The sequence below is a fragment of the Pipistrellus kuhlii genome, unplaced genomic scaffold, assembly GCF_014108245.1.
Source record: "Pipistrellus kuhlii isolate mPipKuh1 unplaced genomic scaffold, mPipKuh1.p scaffold_m20_p_8, whole genome shotgun sequence".
Taxonomy (NCBI): domain Eukaryota; kingdom Metazoa; phylum Chordata; class Mammalia; order Chiroptera; family Vespertilionidae; genus Pipistrellus; species Pipistrellus kuhlii.
In genome coordinates this window covers 20,165,080-20,185,892 of record NW_023425584.1, presented here as the reverse complement: position 1 = coordinate 20,185,892, position 20,813 = coordinate 20,165,080, and the positions used below count along the sequence as shown (strand labels likewise).

Genomic DNA, 20,813 nt, shown 5'->3' with positions numbered 1-20,813 from the left:
TTGGGAGCTATTGTCCTGCCTACCACAAATTTCCTTACAAAAGGAGCAATAAATTACTCTTCTTTCTATATCTCCTGCTGCTGAGCAGAGACTAATATTTACATTGAATTGAAGGTTTTTTAATATATGGAACAACAATCTTATGTTCCAAATAATGTGTGACCTGGACCTCTGAAAGCATCTTGGCTATTATCAATCTTCTGCATCACCTTTTCCATTTATCAATTATGTTTTGGTTCATTATATCATAGTTTTCAAAGGGTTAATGTGAGAATACTTAGTTACCCGATTCTTGGCAGGAGCTGTGCAGAGAATACCGTAACTATGTGAGGAACGGACGACTTCCCTGCACTAGAGAGAATGACCCCATTGAGGGCCTGGATGGGAAAATCCATGGCAACACCTGTTCCATGTGTGAGGCCTTCTTGTGAGTAGATCTTTAGCCACTGCTTCTGCTGACTGGAGGAGATACCTTCATTTGGGGCAGGCAACAGAGAGGATATTGGAGGTTCTCTCTATGAGGTAGAAAATGAAGGCTTTCTTTGAATTGAGAGATTTCCTATGATAAAGCCTTAGAGTTAGCGCATTTCTTTGTAGTGTTCTCAGTGCTCTGAAAGGCACGTGAATCACCATCAAGGAAGGACCATGTGCTAAGGGGAAACTACCCCAAGCTAATGGCATACAAGGATGGAGATTTCTGTTCTCTGCATACATACTGTCATGAATAACCTAAAGATGTAATTATTGGGCCTATCAATTGAAAATTTGCTAATATCTAGTCACTGTTTTTAAGTATTCTAGCTTCATTCTGGGGAGAGGACAAATCTCTATTTTCTAAAAGAAATATGAAAATTTATTTGCTGGCTCACTGTAGTGTGTGTTATTGTTTAAGCAACACTAAAAGCAAAAATAATCTGGGGGTGTGCATTTGCCTTTTGACTCCGAAGCTAAGTTGGTTGTGAAAGGGAAGGAATAGAATATTTCTATCTGGAGAGACTTCCCCTTTAGGATTATATGTCTGGGAGCTGGGAATGATTCTTTCCACCCATGTTCTCCTCTAGCCAACAAGAAGCAAAAGAAAAAGAAGCTGAATTAAGAACAAAAGTTAAGAGAGAAGCCGAAAAGGTAACTGTCCTGGAGTGTTCAGACCACAATGAAAGAATGGGGTTTTGTATTATAGTTGCTCTTTAAAAATAATTCATGCCAAAACTGGTTTGGCTCAGTGGTAGAGCTTCGGTCTGTGGACTGAAAGTTCCCGGGTTCGATTCCGGTCAAGGGCATGTACCTTAGTTGCGGGCACATCCCTGGTAGGGGGTGTACAGGAGGCAGCTGGTCAATATTTCTCTCTCATCGACGTTTCTATCTCTCTATCTCTCTCCCTTCCTCTCTGTAAAAAATCAATAAAATATATAATTAAAAAAATAAAAATAATTCATAAAATTACTGAAGCCTGTGTGAGAGAGCTCAAGGTTCAGTTAGTCACGGGGTTGAAGAAATTTTCTTAATAAGCCATAAAGTAGGTATTTTTATATTGTGGTTGTTTGGTCTCTGTAACAGAGTCTCTATTTGCTGTTGTAGCTCTAAAGCACATGTGTCAAACACAAGGCCCTCGGGCCAAATCTGTCCCGCCAGGCCTTGCAATGTGGCCCGCACCGTGCTGTCATCACTGCACTCCGCTGCGTTTCCATCACAATGACAGTTTATGACTGTTCAGTAAACCATTCGGCCCGCGATTTAGGCTGGATTTTAGATTTTGGCCCCTTCTCTGATTGAGTTCGACACCCCTACTCTAAAGCAAATGGGCATGGATGTGTTCCAATAAAACTTTATTTATAAAAAATCTGGTGGACCATATTTTTCCCTAGGAAAAATATGTTTTACTTACAAAGACCTAATTTAACTTATTCCCATATTTTTAAAGTGACAATTTAAAGCAGATAGAAAGAAGTACTTGCTTAGAAACGTAATGAGAATATTGATGTCAGAATTCATGTCATCATATTTCAGAGTTTTTATAATTGAAACATGAAAACAATAGAATTCAAACCTGGACTCCCTGATACCGATCTACATTCTTTCTTTCTTTTTTAAAAAATTTAATTTTAATGTTTAAAGTATTAGTAATATATATCTCCCTTTTCCCCCAGCCTCCCCTACCCCTTGGCACATGCCCTCATCCCATCCCCCCAGTGTCTTATGTCCATTAATCTAGCATTATTTCTAACACACCATGCAGTTTTTAGATGGTCACATTTGGTCAAATTGTGCTTTACCCTTAAATATTTCTGGTGTTAGCAGTTAGGGAAAAAATAGAAAAGCAACTTTCCTAAATAATATTTTCTTGATTTAAAAGGACTGAATTCAGTTAGATTTTTTTCCCCAATTTTGGGGTCATTTCCTTGTCCCCACCAAAAACTATTGACATTAAAAATAATTTCTAGACAAAAGTATCACACTTGGAATTCTGCTTGATTGTTTTGTTTACAATTTTATTTCCCACAATTGCGGGTCTGGATTTAAAAATAATATGATATGCTCATCTGATCACTTTTCAACATCTACAAGAGAAAGTTCTTCAGAATCTGACTATTTCTTACTTTATATTAGCTACTACCAACAAACTGTCCTCTCATACCACATTTTTTATTGATAACTATGACCAGTTAGGAAATATGGCAGCGAACCTTAAAGTAGAGCTGGGGAAAAAACTTACTTTTGTCCTCATTGAGTTTCAACTTGAACTAAAAGATGCAAACAAACAAATAACCCCCTCAAAATTAATCCTAATTGCTATTCTATGATCTTAAGTGATTTCTTACTCTCTATTAATTGCTCAGATAATTCTGGAGCAAACATTTACTGAGTACTTCCGAGATGTCAGTCATGTGTATTATTTCATGTCATTCTCTTAACAACCCAGGACATATATGGAATACTTAATGCATAATGGTCTTTATTATTGCTGCAGGTATTCCTGTGCAAATTAGGTAACTTCTTGGTAGGCATGATATAGAGGAGATTGAGATATAGTATGATTGTTGGACCACATAAACTTTGAAGTTCTATCTAAACCCATTTTTTTAAATTCTATGATGTGTCCAGTGTTTTGTGGTGTGTATTTTTTTAATTATTATAACAGAGATGGACAATAAAACCCATAGTAAGAAATGTGACCAGTCCTCAGAGAACCCACTTTATTAAAATATTATTGCTTGCTTGTGATTGCAATTTCAGTCTGAATTCAGGGGCTAAATCTCAAGGAGGAAAAAAGATATAACACCTTTTTAAGTCCTGTGTGCTTAGTAGGAATTGAGCAAAAACAATTGCTAGAAAAGAAATCCTTAGGTCATTTTCCCTTTTTTTCCTAGGAAGCACTTAGTAGGAACCCAACAAAATAATTTCCACGAAAATACTCAAGCTCTTACCTTTTCTGCTTCTTTTAGGATACATGCGGTGAATTTCGGAGCCTAATGCAAAATGGAAATCTCTTTTGCACACGAGAAAATGATCCCGTGCGTGGTCCAGATGGCAAGACCCATGGCAATAAGTGTGCCATGTGTAAATCAGTCTTGTGAGTGCACAAAGGAAGCCCCTGCTGTGGGTCAACAGAATTGGGGAGGCAAAGAGCTGGGGAGCTAATAAATATTGCAATTCTAGAAATAGACAATATATTAGGTTGTTACTATATTCTCTATTAGTTCTGGGATGGAGCCTATCAATGGATCACAACATTTGTCTCAATAGAATTGTTAGTCCTTTGCTATCATTTGTTCCCTTTTCTGGATTATTTTTTTAATTTCCTCTGGGGGGGAAAAACATATCAATTTACAAAAAATCTAACTACTCTATCTATACTTTTGAAAATACCAGAAAATTAGCTTTTTACACAATGTTTGGAAGTAAGACTACATTATTTGCCATTCAACAGTCATTTACTGAACATCTACAATGTATAATGTATATAATGGTTTCACAGAGATGAATGAAAGATCTTTTGAGAAATCATATAGTTCATTAGACATGGGCATTAGTTAATATATTGATAATACACTGCCAAATGAAAAATGAGATAGACAATATGTTATACTACTTCAGGGAAGGGAAAGTTAATAGTTCAACTATAGAACTTGACCTTATAATTTGGATAATATGAGGACAGGACTGAAAGGAATGAGAACAAAAGAAGAGAACAGCATAGGTAAAGATCTAAAATTAAGAAAACTGTTATATGTACAGTAAAATGCAAGATTTTTTTAGTTAATACTTAGAAACTTCACCAGCTTTGAATGCCAGATCAAGGATTTTTAGTCAATCCTATTGATATATAAAGTGGAAAGGCTGCAAAATTTTTAAGTAATAGATGAATATGATTCCTTTAAGAAGATTCATATGTCAGCAGTATAAAGGAGAATAACAGAAGGGAGGGACTAAAATTAAGAATACTCCAGGTGATGGTAGGGGTTCACAAAGACCCAGTGTAAAGTCACTGGAGCCTGGGAAATAGGATATAAGGTGAGCGGATCAGCATGGGAGATACCGTGAAGGTGAAATTAGTGTTTTGTGGCAACAGCTATCTGAGCCAACCAAGAGGGTGAGAGGTGACTCCAGTGTTTTGTTCTTCATGGAAGGGAGATAATCTAGAAGTAAGAACACATTTATTAAAGAAAATCGTTATTTTTGGACCTCTTAAATATGAAGTATTTGAGAGAAATACCTGAAGATTCAGTGAGCCTTTATGAAATACTAATTAATTGCTCACCTGGTATTGTTAGTGATTTATAAATATTGGTTTTCTTCTATGGCAATGAGGACTACGCATAATTCATCTTTTTTCTTTTCAAAGAAGGCTTGCAACATACTAGATGTTCAATAAGTGCTGGTGAATTCTGTGCCAATCTCATGTGGCCAAATGATGAGAAACGCATAGGCATGCACTCCACTCGGTAATCTATTATCTTCTGCCTCCCACTTTCTAATTTCCAGCCAGAAAGAAAATGAAGAAAGAATGAGAAAAGAAGCAGAAAAGCAAAGAACTGCTTCAGAGCATGGTTCCAGTGGTAGTGGTGGTGGTGGTGGTGGAGGAAAAGCTCAGGTAAGAGATACCTCTAATTTCATAACCAAGGTGAGCTCAACTCATTGGCAGTAAGACCATGGCAAAGGCTGTGGAACAAAGTAAATGTGTGTAGTGCAGAGTGTGAAAATGTCCTTGGAAGAACAGTAGGTCATCCCCTTAAAATTTTAGGGTAATATAATATCTCAGCAATTTGTAGTCTCTCCAAGGCTCATTGTGTCCTCTTCAAATCTGGAATAGTTAATGTGATGGCTTCATCCCAGTCTCCTGACATTGTTGTGGGAAAGCAGCCATAAATAATATCTAGAATGAATAAAGGTATTTCCAATTTTATACATAAAACATTGTATATAAGAACAGGACAGATTAGTCCTATTGGTTATGTATTAGCTGACCCTTGATCTATGCTGTTAAATTTCACCAACTTTGTCATTTCCCTGTGTGGAACATTAAAAGCAGCAAAATTAGGCATGACAACTGTACATCATAGCATATGGGTGGTCCCAGCCCACTTTTTCCTATAGATAGTAATTCTAGGTCTTATATTCCATGTAAGAGAAGGTTGACAAGAGCATTCCTTACTCAAATTGTTTAACAAATTTAATAACAATACAACAGACCATGTGATACAGAAAACCTTTTCTCTCTTTTCAGGACCAATGTGCTGAGTTTCGTGATAATATGAAAAATGGAAAACTCAGCTGTACCAGAGAGAGTGATCCCGTACGTGATGCTAATGGCAAAACATACAACAATAAGTGTTCCATGTGTAAAGAGATTCTGTGAGTACTTTTATTAACAGACATGTCTGAAAGATAGCCACATAGTCATCCTGAATGAATGCCTATTTCTCATGAAAGATGGCTACATAATCTTCTGAATGACTGCCTACTTCCCTATATGAAAACTATTCTTTTTGTTAATTCCAAAATATTATTTCTCCAGCTTCCCCTAAGGAATGGTAAGAGGTTAAAAACACATGATCCTAAGGTATTTCTCGATCTTTCTTCTATCACAGGCTCCATACTTTAAAAAAAATAACATTATAATAAGTTAACCTACAAATCAAGGTAGCAGAATGATGAGTTAATGGGGAATTAAAAATTAAAATTTATGATGAAAAGGTGGAATAACTGAGAAAGCTGGACTTTGAGACCTGAAACTTGCCTTAAATATCTGAAGGGTTAATATCAGAAAGATGTAATGAGTCAGTAGGCTTGTTCTGTGTTGTCCTGAAAATGTGAAATAAGACTAAAGGATAGAGATTACAGGGAGATATATTTGGACATAAATAAATAAAGGAGACTTTAAAATTACTTGAGTTGATCGACCTAGAATATCTACCTTTGATGAAGAAGCTTTTTAAAAAATGTTTTTATTGATCTTAGAGAGAGAGGATTGCAGAGGGATAGAGAGATAAAAACATCGATGAGAGAAATATTGGTTAGCTGCCTCCTGTGCAACCCCTACTGGGGATCAAGCATGCAACTTGGGCATGTGCCATAACAGGGAATTGAACCTCGGATCTCTGGGTTCATGGGTTGACGCCTAACCACTGAGCCATACCAGCCAGGTGAGGAAGCTTCCTAATAACCCAGCTGGCTGTCCATGATGGGGGCATGCAGAGACGTTCTCTGTTCAGGAAGATATCTAAGATACATAAACTCTAAGGGGCATTTGAAACCTCGGTACATGTTAATAAGATAACTATTGTTGCTTTTCTAGGGAAAAACAATCAGGTGGAAAAAATACGTATTCTGGCTATAAAGCAAATGGGACTGAATCAGCATCAGGAAAGGTGAGTCATTTACTATGTTTTGGCAAGAATGGTCTTTTGTAAGTCAGCATTTGGCTGTCAAAAATATGGAAAGAAATGTCATTGTTGCCAACCAAGATCTTGCCCTTAGATCAGAAGCCATCATTAATGTAAACTCCTGGTAAACTTGTTCAGTGTGGAAACTTAATATCAAATGGAAATCTTACAGTCTTATACTTTACAAAGCACATTTATAAAGAGTAGTTTATTTAATTCTCTCAACAGCCTAGTAAAATTTTGATCAATTTTGAGTCAAAATTTTCATATTTTCTTCTTTCTCACCCCATCCTCCAAATACAAGCAAGAGTTTATTTAGAAAGTCATAGAGGTAGGAGAAGTGAGCCATAGAAGAAATGAGCTAGCTGAGCTGTGTGGGCTCAGGGAACAAGTTACAGAAGCAAAAGAAAGGCCATTGGAACTTAGGAGAAGGAGAGAAGCAAGATATGCCTGAGGGAAAGGAAAAGGCATGGGCATGTTCCACAGAGACACCCAAATCTTCAGATTTCAAAGCCCAATCAAATACTGTATGAAAGCAGTCCTACCTAACATAATCTGCCCTTCTTTTCAGGATCCCTGTGATGAATTTAGAGGCCAAATGAAAAATGGACAACTTATCTGCACCCGAGAAAGTGATCCTGTCCGTGATTCAAATGGCAAGACACATGGCAATAAGTGTGCAATGTGTAAGGAAAAACTGTGAGTATTTTTTCAAAAATGGGCCTTTGAAACAGAACCAGAGCAATAGAAGCATCTAATAGATTGTCTAACCTATAAGGGAAGACAGGGGTGGGGAGTTAAAAGGAAGGTGGTAAGAGATCAACCAGAGGACTTGTATGCATGCATATGAACACAACCAGTAGACACAAACGGGGGTCAGGGGGCGGTGAGGGCATGTGCTGGGATGGGGTGGCCAGGAAAAGGTCACTGGGGGAAAAGGAGACTTATGTAATACTCAAAACATTAAAGAAGTTAAATTTTAAAAATGGGCCTTTAACTGTGAGTCTTAAAGTATAATGATCATTTCTCATCAATGTGAGAAAATGACACATTTTTAAAGCCTCGTAATTAATGAGGTAGTTGTCCACTTTGGTTGAAATGTTTCTTTCCATTCTTTTCCTCCAGGGAAAAGGAAGCAGCTGAAAGTAAAAAGAAAGAAGACAATGACAGGCAAAACACAACAGAAAGGAGCAATGAAAAACAGGTAATATATGCCAATACTTAAATTTGGATGGTTGTTGTCTGGTTAATTTATCCAACAAATATTTAAGAAATGCCTACTCTGTTGTAGTCATTATAACTATAACAATGGTAAACAAGAAAGACATGGGCATGTCTTGCAAAGAAATAGCATGTTAATCAATGCCCTAAGAGCACCTCTGATGCAATTACGACCATCTACAGGGCCAGTGACAGTTGTCAAATTATTGTTGGTATCAAGTAAATTTCTTTTCTGAAGTTTTAAGACAAAAACAAAATAACCAAGTAAAAGTTACAAATAAGAAAGCATGTATCATTAGAGCTCATGATCATAAATTCTTGGCATTACAGTGCCATCTTGTGTTCAATTTTGTACTTTAACACATGATGTCAATGCTTTACACACCTACACAATATATGACACAGCACACTCTCTTATAACCCATCTCAGAGCGCCAATTAGAAGCGTAAAATTTCCCCAGGAAAGTTTTCCCATCAATGAGGCAACTTTTCACTGTCTATATTGACTAAACAAAATGAAACTTAGTAATAGTTATCAGTTTTAAAAATATGTTGGCAATGTCTGCTATGCATTTTAGTAAATGAATAGTTTTGTGAAAAGGCTGTACTGTACAGCCTCGAGTGATATCTACTGGCCAATTATTCTATTTGTAATCCTGTTACTTTTTAAAATTATTTATTATCTATTTTACAAATGGAAAATTTAAAAAAATCCTCTCTGTATGTGTGTGTGTGTGTGTATATATATATATATATATATATATATATAATGTCCAGATATTGTGTGTGTCTGTGTGTGTGTGTGTGTGTGTGTGTCAAGAAGGGAACTGTAGTCTTATCTACTCATGTAAAGTGAGATAAGCTTTACAAAGCATTTGCATTATCTTATTTAAGCCAACCCCAAATCTATGCAGTGGCTGGTATTTTTCCAATTTTACAGTTCAGAAAAAACTCAGAGAAGATAACTACAGACAGATAATAAATGGAAGATCCAGACATTGCACCAATAAAGCAAAGGTTGCAATTCAGGAAGATGAATGCTATCATAAACATATATGTTGGTATGCAGGGCACCTGGAAAGGAAAATCATTCTAGTAGCTTTTAAAAATGATAGCTGTGAAACATTTAATATGTTAATCAGATATTGAATTCCAGAAAAAAATTTAAGTGCTCAGCAAAAGCAGGTCTAGAGTTGTCTATGTAAATCACAATTTAAAGAAAGAATGATAACTATAATCTAAATTACTAGTATTTGGAAGGTAATCTTTCCAAATGTCTATTTTGGCTCTTTGGGCTTAACAGAAGTTCAAGAAAATCTTATGGAGATGTCCAAAGCTTTCAACAGAGGCCAGATTCCAAGGACCCAGTTCCTTTGGCTTCTTTTTAGGAATGAAATAGTTTCATCTTCTCACAAATATACAGGAGTTTCATTTTCTGCCAGGTAAAAGCAGTGAAGAAAAGGAAAACAGCGTGGTTGTGAACAAGTTTTTATTTTATTTTATTTTATTTTATTTTATTTTATTTTATTTTATTTTATTTTTTTAGTCACAAATCCAACATTGACTTTAGTTACTTATTCTCTCCAAGGCTTACTTTTCTGATCTGTAAAATGGGGATAATGCTGTTTATTGTATAGGGTTTCTATGACAACTAAAGAAATCTATCAGAGCACCCAACAAAGTACCTGGAATATAATGCAGATTTGAATAAATGTTTTTGTTATTGGGGAACAAAGCTAAATGTTTACATTTTAGTATGTTTTACCCAAGGAGCATCTTTTCGTTCATTCTGAGGTTATTTTTTTCTGTGTGGAATAATGGTGCAGTTGTAGAGAGACAGGTTTTGAGCTCAGCCTAATAGAAACCTGCATAAAAATGGTATGGGCTGCCTCAGAAGGCAAATTCCATTGGGGAAAAACAGTTATTTGAGAGGGATGTTGTGGAGAGGATCCTAACTCCCTGAACATATATTGAATAAAGTGCCTGTAAAGCATATTACACCTCTAAAATTTCATTTTCTCTAGATATTTTCCGCCTTGAAGTGTTTTGAGTTTAGACCTCACTGGCCAATCCAGTTTTCAGTTCTTCAGACCAGACTATTAACATCTTGCTTTGCTCCTTTTGGCAGGACCAGTGCCATGAATTCCGGAGCATGGTGAGGGACGGAAAGCTCATCTGCACCAGAGAAAACGACCCGGTCCGAGGTCCATACGGGAAGATGCACGTCAACAAGTGTGCCATGTGCCAGAGCATCTTGTACGTGAGGAGGTTTATTGATCAGTTTGATGTGTTGTGCATGATGCCAAAAAAAGCCCAACCAGTTCTTAATTTAAAAATCCAGGTACAAGTGACAAATATAACAGCTCCTTACTTTAGAAGAGGATAGTAAGTGTCTACAGCACATTCACAAGAAATTCATTTTGATGTTGAGCATCATGTGGGATCAGAAGAGAGCTAGTGGATTGTGCTCACATTACTGGCTTTCAAAGAGGAAGCTTATCAGCTAAGTAATGTGGGACAGGCCAATTCATTTTACAGAGCCTATGTGAAGGGAAGAGTAATTTCACAGTAAAGTTTTTATAGGCATTGGAGGAGATAATATAAAACATGCTCATAAACTTTAAAGCACTAAAACTATATAGTGAACAATCAATACTGAAGAGTTTAATTGTGCTTTAATTAGAAAAGTAAAAAAGGAGAAATGAAGCAACTCTCTCTATGAAGCCCATAAGTAGATTCTACTAGGAGAAAAGAGTAATGGCCTAAGAGGATCACATGATTCTGACAGCATAGTAATTGGATTGAGGAAGGTTGAAAGCATTGCCATAAATTATGAAAATTCCAACAAGCAGAATTCATTAGTAAAAAATCAAACAAAACTATTTTAGGTATTTTTGAAACATGAAAAAACTCTTGAATTTGTTAATGTTTAGAACTGGAGAAACACTTGGTTTAAAAAATTCAATAATAATCCTGGAAAAACTACCCTATTCTTTTTTTTTTCTGCAGTGACCGAGAAGCTAGTGACAGAAAAAAGAATGATGAAGAAAAATCACACAACCAACCTTCAAATGATAAAAAGGTTATTTCTTTAAAAATATCAAGAAAACTATTTTACTTTTTATCCTCAGATTTTGAATTCTATTCCAATGTTGGGATAATGAAGATGCTAATGTTTTACCTCAAAGAAAATTGATTTTCCCCATATTGTCTCTTTGGGCATAATAAGGTGTGTTTTTTTTTTCTGGCTCTGAGGTTTTATGTTTTTCTCAGTTTTGTAGAAAATTCTCTACAAAATTCTCAAACAGTGTGTCATTACTTTAGTCTCTTATCTTGGGAGAAATGTGGGTTGAAAAATAAAGGGTGAAATCCTTTTTCTCCTCCCCTGCATGCTTATCTCTGACACTAAATGTGAAAGGAGGCTTCAGGTGGCTTGCTGACACTGATTTAACAGCACAGGTAATAGAATCGAACCCCAAAGCCTCGCCTTCTGCCCTTGACGTCTTTTTTTCTGTTTTCTCCAGATGATTTTCTCAGCATCAACAAATCAATAGCATGCATGCATGATGCTGCCTTTTCTGTTAGCTTTCCAAGACTCTGAAGAAGACATCGTCATTCAGTCCTTTAGCAGTGATAATCAATCCCATTTGTAGAGTTACATTCCTGTGAGAATGTCCTTTGGTCAAGGGCACACCTCATGTGGCAAACAGGGGAAAGGAAGGATGGAAGGAAAGGACATGAGAGACCAGAAGGTCTATCAAGCATTGTTTTGTGTTTCCTTGCATTTGCAGGACCAGTGCAAAGAGGTTCCGAAAGGAACAGAGAATGGGAAGTCTGGGCATTCCTTGGCCTCCATTGCCAGGATAAGTGCAGTGAGTCTGAGCCCAGAGCCAAGAGAAATCCTCCTCAAGTCCAATGTGAGGAAACCGCCAGGCTAAAGGGAAACAGCCACGCTCACTTCTTTCTCATTTTCCAGGACGAGTGTGCTAACTTCCGGGCGTACCTAAGGAATGACGAGCTCCTGTGCACTCGGGAGAATGACCCTGTGCATGGTGCTGATGGGAGGCTGTATAAGAACAAGTGCTACATGTGCAGAACTGTCTTGTGAGTAAGGGTACCCTCTGACCCCTTCAGCATGTGGGGGAGCTGTATTTGTAGAAAAGCCCTTTAAATAAATATGGGGTCCTTAAACTACGATTTTAGATTCAAGGCCCTTAATTTGACAACACCTGGTATAGGAGGAAGAATGCTTGGATTTGGAGACAGGAAATCCAGATGTAAGATCTAACCATGATATTTACTAGCTGTCACTTAAAAAAGTTTTTTGTTTTTTTTTTTCATCTCTCGGGATCGTAATTACAAGAAGTTATTTAAGAGTTTTGTTCCAACTTAGATCAGACTCAAAAGAGAAAGATATATAAATATGTACTTATGCTTCCAAATATATAAAGTCAACCTCCAAAGCTAAGGAATTTGTTTTTGAGAAAGGGTTTCTAAGTTATTCTGATGGACAACCATATTTGGGGACCAATGGGCATGATAGATAATGAGGACAAGGATCACAATTATCACCATCGTCATCATCAGTGTTCATTTAGCTCTTTGTAGAATGTCGCTTTTTTATTTTATATTTTATATTTGTTTTTTGAGGAATGAATTACCAATACTACCTTTTTTAAATGTTCTAGAAAATCTAAGCTCAAGGAATTTAAGCAGCGTATCTAAGGTTACACATCTATTATGTGATAAGAGCTCTAAACCAGAGCCCTGCTATGTACTTTCCTTAACATGTCACCCTGGTCACTCTGTGTTCTGTGTTTTGAACATAGAATATTCTAGGGTTCCATCCTATTTTATTGGAATTACTTAACTTCCCACAGGAAGTTATAGGAGCTAAATTACTTTTTATTTTCTTTTTTAGTCAAAAAGAAGCTTTGGAAAGGGCAAGACTTCAAGAAAAGCCATCCCAACCAAGATCTTCCAGTGAGGAAGACAGCTCAGATTCCCCCAAATCTTCTCTGGTAAGAATGACTCTTTTAGGAAAGCTACTTATTAATTTAATTTTCTTATTAGGGAGGTATGGTGGGTGTTGTCACTGGCCCCCTGTGGATCTCATTTCCACCGAAAGGCCTGGGAAGGGCTGATTCAGTACAGCCTCAAGTGCTTTTGCCCATATTGTCACTGTGACTTCAATAATAACTTTATTAATTTAAGGAAAATAGTACTTATAAGTTTCCCTCAACTCAATGCAAGAACTGCTATACTTGTTATTCTATACTTTCATTATCATACACTTCACAGCATTTCTATATTCTGATTACTTAGAGTTGTAAGTTATATAAAAGTGTGTTATTTAATTTCTGATTACCTAGAAACCTTATCACTGTCACATTTATTATCAGTATTATCCCACTAGGATCATAAAACAAATTTTATGACTTTAATTTTTTGAAATGTATTGATACTTGTTTAACAGCCCAGTAGAAGGTTTATTTGATAATAATTTCATGTGTACTTGAAAAGAATGTGTAGCCTGTAGTTGTTGGATATAGAGATCTATGAATATCACCTAAGATAAATTGGGTAATTTTGTTTTTCAAATATTCTACAATATATCTTATTTATTTTTGGCTATGCTATCAATTACTGAAAGAAGTATGTCAATATTTCCATTTATGTTTGTAAAGTTATCTATTTCTACTTTTAGACAATTTTTTTTACCACATATATTTTGAAACTATATTTTAGGTACATGCATATTTGGGATCGTTATTAATGAAACTATTATTTTAATCATTAGAAATTATCTTCTTTATCTTGCTAATACTTTTTATTCTGTTGGTTGAAATAGAAATATTTACTTAAAGTATACTTCTTATAAACATTATATAGTTGAGTCTTTTTGTTTTCTAGTATGATAATCTCTGTTCTGTAACTAGGATGTTTATTCTTACTGTTATTTAATGTAATTACTGACACAATTGTATTTAAGTCTTCTATAATTCTGTTTTTAAGTTTGATTTTTTCCTTTGGCCCTATTTTCTTAAATTAATAAAGTTACTATTGAAATCAAACTTCTAAAAGACTACAGAGAACAAACACATTCCCTCTTCTACATGAAAGATATATCTTTAATTTTGGAAAACATACTGACAATTAACATATACTGAGCCCTCAGTGTGTACCAAACACTGTGTTATGCATGCATTTAAATGCATTATCAGATTTGATCCCCTAAAACACCAATATGAGACAAGAGCTATTATTATTCATGCTGTTCAGTGAGAAACGAAGGCTCAGAGAAGTGAGATAAATCTTTCCTCTGATTTAATGGCAGACTCAATAGCTCATGCAATTAACTAGTATTTGCCTCTGATTAGTATTTTCCTTTCTAGATTGCATATAGCTAGTACCTTCATTTAAGATAAAATAATATTATGTTTTGCATGATTACCATTCAAGAATCCTTCCTATGGATATGTCTCATTTATCTGTGCCCAATATCACGTAGAGTTTTGGCTTTCTTATTGCTTTGTTCTTCCTTATGTCTTGATTTACTACTTATCTTCCCTATTTTAAGGAAGCCAAATCCGGGAGGTTAAATTTATGTAATAATGCTATGAAATAAATAATGTGAGTTTGTTTGATCTATGTGACAGGTTTGTTACTAGTCATTTATTCAAATGTGATGGAGGAAATGAAGGGGACTTTCCCCGGCTCATCCCTCTTGAGTGTCATGAAGCAAATCTGATTTATGTTTTGCTTGTTTAGGATTCTGAGATGTGCAAACACTATAGAGTATTGCCCAAGATGGGTTACCTGTGCCCAAAGAATTTACAGCCTGTCTGTGGTGATGATGGCCAGACATACAACAACCCATGCATGCTCTGCCATGAAAACCTGTAAGTATACAAGTTGCACCATCATTCCTTCTAGTGTAGAAGCTCTTGTCTATAGTGTTTCCCATGGCAGTGAAATGGATAGCAATTTGAGGCATGCTGCAATCAGATGACTAATCATCACAGTTCAAATCACATTTTGTGATCATCAATATCAAAAATAAAGGAGATTTGATGTTATCCCTTTACTGAAATTGGTTATATATTTTACTGAGTAAAAGTGAAAGGAGAAAAGTGGTGGGGTTACAAGAATTAGAGAAAATCTCTATAAGCTCGTGGATACTTATGGGAGTCACCCAAACTTTGTCTGATAGAAAAAGTTGAAAATCATTGCTATGCAGAGTTAGCCCAGCTTGTGATTGCTAATGGGCCTTAGGACTACCAGATAGTCACAGATTTCCCATGCTCCTTAAATCTTCTTTGAGCAGGAAGTGTTACCATGCAAAAGAAAGCTCACTGGAGCAAATGGCACACCCAGTGTTGGCGTTGGCTTTCAGATTTGTAACTATCTGTGCATCTGTGGGCCTGTTACCTCATCACGCTGAGATTTAGCTGCTTTCTTGGAGAAGTAGAAACAGTTCTCTGAGTCAACTGACTTTACAGGGTATTGCAAAAAATTATTATGTTAAGTTAAATGCAAAGGAATTGTTTAAGACTGCATGCATTGGTGGTAGCTTTGTTATTATTTTTTTGTTTTGTTTTTTTCTCAATTGCTATCTGACACCTCCATCCATATTCTTCACCTTTTCCCAACCTCCATTGGACTAGCTTTAGGTGAGAGCACGGTGATAAATCTTAATTTTTCCACCTTACCCCGCTCCAGACTTACATGACAATCTATGGATATTCTATCCTTCTCAGGACACTATAAGCAATGTCCAGAATAGGGGGATGAGCCCAATCTCCTGCTTTTCACTTGTAGAGAAATATTTGAAATTACATATGTGTCCTTTTAAGTCAAATAATTCATAAAAGAAAAAACTACTCTACACTTCATATACTTAGAATAAAAACTGAATATGAGAGCTTTATGCGATCTCACATCTGCAGACTAGGCACTTTCACATTCACCACTCCCTGAGTTCTCACTACCTGCCATGAAGTGGTGATAGTTTCACAGAGTATGAATCCGAAGCTCAGTTAATTTGTTTAAAGTCACATAGCTAGGAAGCAGATCAGACAGGATTTTAATCTTGTTGCTTTGGGCATAATACAGTTTTCTTTCTACTACACTGCTGTTGTATGCCAGGCAGTACTTCCTTTGAAAATTGGAGGTCAAAAATGCTTTGATAATATGAAGAGAGTTAATCTTTTCAGAAGAGGAAAGAAAATGATGTGACATTAACAATTTTTATGCATAATATTCATGAAAACATTAATCTTTTGAAATCCATCTATGGGTCTTATAGAGTTTTAAAAATTAAGGGAATCTTCTGTTTAAGGGATGAATAAATTTATCACCCACACCAATCCTTGTTGTTTTCTTTCTTCATCTCTGAAAATTACTTTGTTCTGTTTTAGAATACGCCAGAGTAATACACACATACGCAGCGAAGGGCCATGTGAGCAGAATAGCATCCCAGAAACAACACCTCTCAGCGTGCCAGCATCTGTAAGTACCCTGGCAACCATGATTACGGTTTTTAGAGCCAGTTGATGAAGATAATTAAATAATTGCTGAAATATATGGGAATAATAATAAAGTAGTTAACACTTAAAAATGTTTAGTGGGTAGTAGATTTTTTTTTTAGTAGTGATGTCCCTAATAACAATTTCACAGAGGTTTTCTTTTTTGTAGTCTACAATAAAAAATGAGATAGAGACCAAGAGAGGTCAAATAGTAACAGAACTGGATTTAAACCATTTCTGTGTAGCCCCCATATCCTTTCATTTTACGTTGTATTAAATGATCTTCCCTAATGAAAAGTTGACCTTTTCATTTAAATTCCTACAAGGATGTTTTGGCACACATTATTGAGTTTGACATTCTCCCTGGTGATTTTATTTGAGGAATCTCTTTATTTAGCAAGATGATATGTAACTTGGGGGGAGGAGGAACTGAGAATATTCAAATAAGAGAATTTTTTTTTGTTACCAGATAAATATGGTATTTCTAGTTTTTGATGGTCTTCATATATGAGACCTTTGGCAAACCGCATAAATATTTAAACCAGCAATTTTCAACTGCTGTGCTAGAAGAATTTGTGAAACATCCAACAGCTGACTGTGTAGTCAGGGGCACTGACCTCTTTCCCTTTAGATTGTCAAATTAAAAAAATGCCAACAGCCAACAGTACAATGGCCATCCGATGTGAAAGAATCAAAATTATACCTAAATTTTTGTCAGATTAGCAAAAGATACATACTTTGGTATGCCGCAGAATTTTACTAATTTGCTTATGTGTGTCATGAGATGGTTGAAAATTGCTCACTTAAACTAAAGATCTTACTGAGTTACTGAAAGTATTCAAGAAGTGCTGACTTTTAAGCATTTGGCACAGTGTCTAAAAATTAATGGCATTTATTGTTATTATCACTATTGTTATTATGCCTAAGAGACCAAAGTATGACTAGCTTTAGAGAAACACACACTGGCACTGTGTTTATTTATAATTACTTTAATAAATTCTCTCTTAATACATTTATATTTGATATTCACAAAAATAATTAAAGTAAACAATATTTAATGAATAGATAATTGTTATTATCCACATTGTTATTTTACTCCCTTCCACTGCCAGCTTTGGCAATATGGAATTGGAAACTGTTCTGCTACATTTGAGAATCTTAAGCAACACTACATGAGACCATACTCAAAAGAACTACTCAGTGGCGCTTGATATTGGAAACTGGAAAAATGAGCTATAAGCTGTTGCTGCTTTCATACTAACAGCTGGAAGGCAGGTAGAATCAGTGGATCATGGGCTGAAATCAGGACATTTTAATTTCTCACTTGGGCTTGAGAAAGTCATCTATCTACTCTGGATCTTTACATGTCTATAAAGAGAGGGTTTCAATTTTTGCTCCAGTCCCCATATTGTGTTTGCTCTCTTGTTACCTATAAACTCTTAACAATTTGCCCCTCATTGTATTGACAGACACACTGTCCCCTAATCTCACAAACACACCTGGTCACGTACATTCTAGAACAGGAAGGGGGAAATAATCTTTATATAAATTTTATAGACCACACCTTAGGAACACCTTACTGCAATCTCATTTAGACAACTTGACAAAAACTGCTTTAGGGGGAAGTTGCCATAGGAACATATGATAAGATATATTTATTCAAATAATGAAGAATCTTGCCAGGCTAAGCTCAAAACATTTGCAAAGGAGTTCCTTCCGTTTATTTTTGAGTGTATTTCTTTCCACCAGAGGTGTATATCAGGCATAATTAATGACAGGAATTATTTATGAAGTTAGCTGATGGATCAAGTCATTAGAACAAAAGGTGTCCTGGGTGTGATTTCAGTTCCCTCTATGATTCAGTGCTGTGATTTTGGAATAACCAAGGTGATACGGGTGGGACTTGGCTAAGCATTGCTCTGGTAACTACTCTGGACTCATATCCAAGAGGTTGGAACCTATTGCCTGACCATTGTTCCTGGGTAGAAGATAATCTAAGAGAGCCTGGACTCCCAAGAATGGAATAAAAGGCTTTTCTGGAAAAATAGATTGAGGGTCCTGGAACCTATACTTTTGCTTACTCTCTAAGAAGGACTTTCTGTTATACAGTAACTGCTAAGATGAATGTAACCCTTTAGAGTTTCATGTGCTTTCCTTTTGCATCCTCGAAATGCTCCTGTAATTAGGGCAAAGATCGTTATCTTTCCCATTTTATAGAAAATCATCCTGCAAGAAATTCTGTAATTTATCAGCATTATTCAGTATTGTATCTTGAGTCCAATGTAGATCTTCTGACTTTATTTCTTATGTTCTGCCACCATCTTTTAGGTATCAGGAGATTCTAAGCATCTGGAGCTCTAGAGAAGGCATTATCTCAATTAAAAAAAATTAGTTACTCTGGGGAAAAATTACTAGGTTAAGGAAAATACCAATACTATTTTGTGTGGTGAATAACCAGTTTCTTAATTTGCTGACAAAGACTTTCAAGGATTTAGCAAGACCATAGCTTGAGATTTTCTAACCAAAGGAAGTCTCACAATTTTAATTTCAATGTGAAAGTTGAAATGGAGGTTTGAGTTTGGAGTGATAGTGGTACTAGGGCTCCAGGTGGTAAGTGTAGTTATATGGAAGAAAACTGCCTGACGCATTTGCCCCCTTTAAAAAAAAATTGTGTTGATTTAATGTTTTAAATGTTGACTGAAGAGTATATGAATATTGGATGAATCAGACAAGGAAGATAGCTGGTTATAGTCTCATGGCCTAAAACAAAACATAGTGTTAGAAAAATTGGATTTAAGTTCTGACCAAATGTGAGACTTTGGGAATTCAACTAAACTTCTCTGAAGCTCAGTTTGCTCCTCTGTGAAATAATGTTAACAGCATCTATCTCTTTGCATGAGGGTCACATGTAATAGAGAATAGACTTCATTTTTGCATCCACTGCAACAAGGAGTATGATCTAGGACCTAGAATCTAGGCACTCAATAAAGGTTCATTGAATCAAGTGAATAAAATGTGAACATGATTTTAAATTGTAAGTCCTTGATAGAGTGCAGGAAACTATGGATTTCTTTGACTATGGTACAGCTATAAATGCACAATCCACATTTCTACAACATCTCTGAATTTCTTCCATTTAACCTACCCATCTTCTCTTTCAGGTCAAATGATGTAAGGATTGGTGAAAGCCATGAGGGACCATTTATATCTTGATTCTGAACTGCCTACCTTCACCATCTGTATATACAAAGAATTCTTCAGAGCTCGTCTTATTTACTGTAGAAAACAATAGAGACTGTTGGGGGAATGGACTCACTGACTTTCAGTCTTCTCCATCTCTTTCCTCCTAGATTCTGCAATCAGAGGGCACAGAGACATCCCCACTCAGTCTGTGTCCACAGATCCCCTGGTCACAATGCTGTCTGTCCAATTACTTGTTCAATAAAAGAAAACCCAGCAGAACACCCTTTTCGGGATTTCTTTGCCACTGCCTGACAAATAAGAAATTGTGTGTGTTTTTTTACAGAAGTTGAATAAACTCTACCCTTTTGTCTGGCTAAGCCCTTTCGTGAACAGAAAATTGCTCACTTTTTTTTTCTGATTCAAGTTGTTGTCACAGTAGGAAACAGAGGTGGGAAGGTATGGGCTCCCAGCCGCTATATAAAGCCAACCAATTACGAATCAACTTCACCTTCACCATCTGTCACCTTACCAGCTCCCCTATCTGGCATCTCTATTTCTGTAAATAGTATAATTACCTCTCAGTGAATAGGCCTCATTCAATGACACAAACCAGTACTTTTTCACATCTAATTGTGTTGTCTCTGGACAATGAATGTCTATATCAGGGCCTTGGTTGCATATTCTGGGACAAGACAGGAAATGAGTTCCCAATGTGTGTATGTCTCTTGAGCAGCATTGTCCAATGGAAATATAATAGGAGTCACATATATCATTTCAAATTTTCTCATAGCTGTAAACCAGAAGTGTGAAGCCACGGCCAGCATGGCCTTGGGTTCAAAGGCTTGGAGAAAAAGCTGATGTGCAAATTGCTACACAAGACCAGAAATATAAATTTGGAAATTGTGGAAGCCAGGAAAAGCTTAGCTGTAGTAGCTAAGTTCCACTGAGTCTCATTCCCATCTGCTTTTATTTACTAGAATACACAATTACAAACAGA

At 36.1% G+C, this 20,813-nt stretch overlaps 1 protein-coding gene across 11 annotated transcripts in view; it reads left to right on the top strand.

Annotated features, from left to right (window-relative positions):
- SPINK5 (serine peptidase inhibitor Kazal type 5) overlaps nucleotides 1-20,095 on the top strand; it is a 69,565-nt gene extending 49,470 nt beyond the window's left edge. For 2 of the 11 annotated variants that reach the window (XM_045576957.1, XM_045576958.1), the window contains exons 21-36: nucleotides 300-427; nucleotides 1,062-1,125; nucleotides 3,444-3,571; nucleotides 4,984-5,092; nucleotides 5,726-5,853; nucleotides 6,797-6,869; nucleotides 7,456-7,583; nucleotides 8,010-8,088; nucleotides 10,234-10,361; nucleotides 11,115-11,187; nucleotides 11,897-11,977; nucleotides 12,082-12,209; nucleotides 13,027-13,126; nucleotides 14,877-15,007; nucleotides 16,526-16,616; nucleotides 18,253-18,753. In XM_045576957.1, coding sequence (XP_045432913.1) covers nucleotides 300-427; nucleotides 1,062-1,125; nucleotides 3,444-3,571; nucleotides 4,984-5,092; nucleotides 5,726-5,853; nucleotides 6,797-6,869; nucleotides 7,456-7,583; nucleotides 8,010-8,088; nucleotides 10,234-10,361; nucleotides 11,115-11,187; nucleotides 11,897-11,977; nucleotides 12,082-12,209; nucleotides 13,027-13,126; nucleotides 14,877-15,007; nucleotides 16,526-16,616; nucleotides 18,253-18,300 — 1,617 coding nt within the window. In that variant the 3' untranslated portion in view covers nucleotides 18,301-18,753. Of the gene's footprint in view, nucleotides 1-299; nucleotides 428-1,061; nucleotides 1,126-3,443; nucleotides 3,572-4,983; nucleotides 5,093-5,725; nucleotides 5,854-6,796; nucleotides 6,870-7,455; nucleotides 7,584-8,009; nucleotides 8,089-10,233; nucleotides 10,362-11,114; nucleotides 11,188-11,896; nucleotides 11,978-12,081; nucleotides 12,210-13,026; nucleotides 13,127-14,876; nucleotides 15,008-16,525; nucleotides 16,617-18,252; nucleotides 18,760-19,794 lie in introns of those variants that run through there. The other 9 variants (XM_045576953.1, XM_045576959.1, XM_045576952.1 and 6 more) reach the window with 9 other exon arrangements.
- Nucleotides 20,096-20,813: the final 718 nt, after the last annotated feature.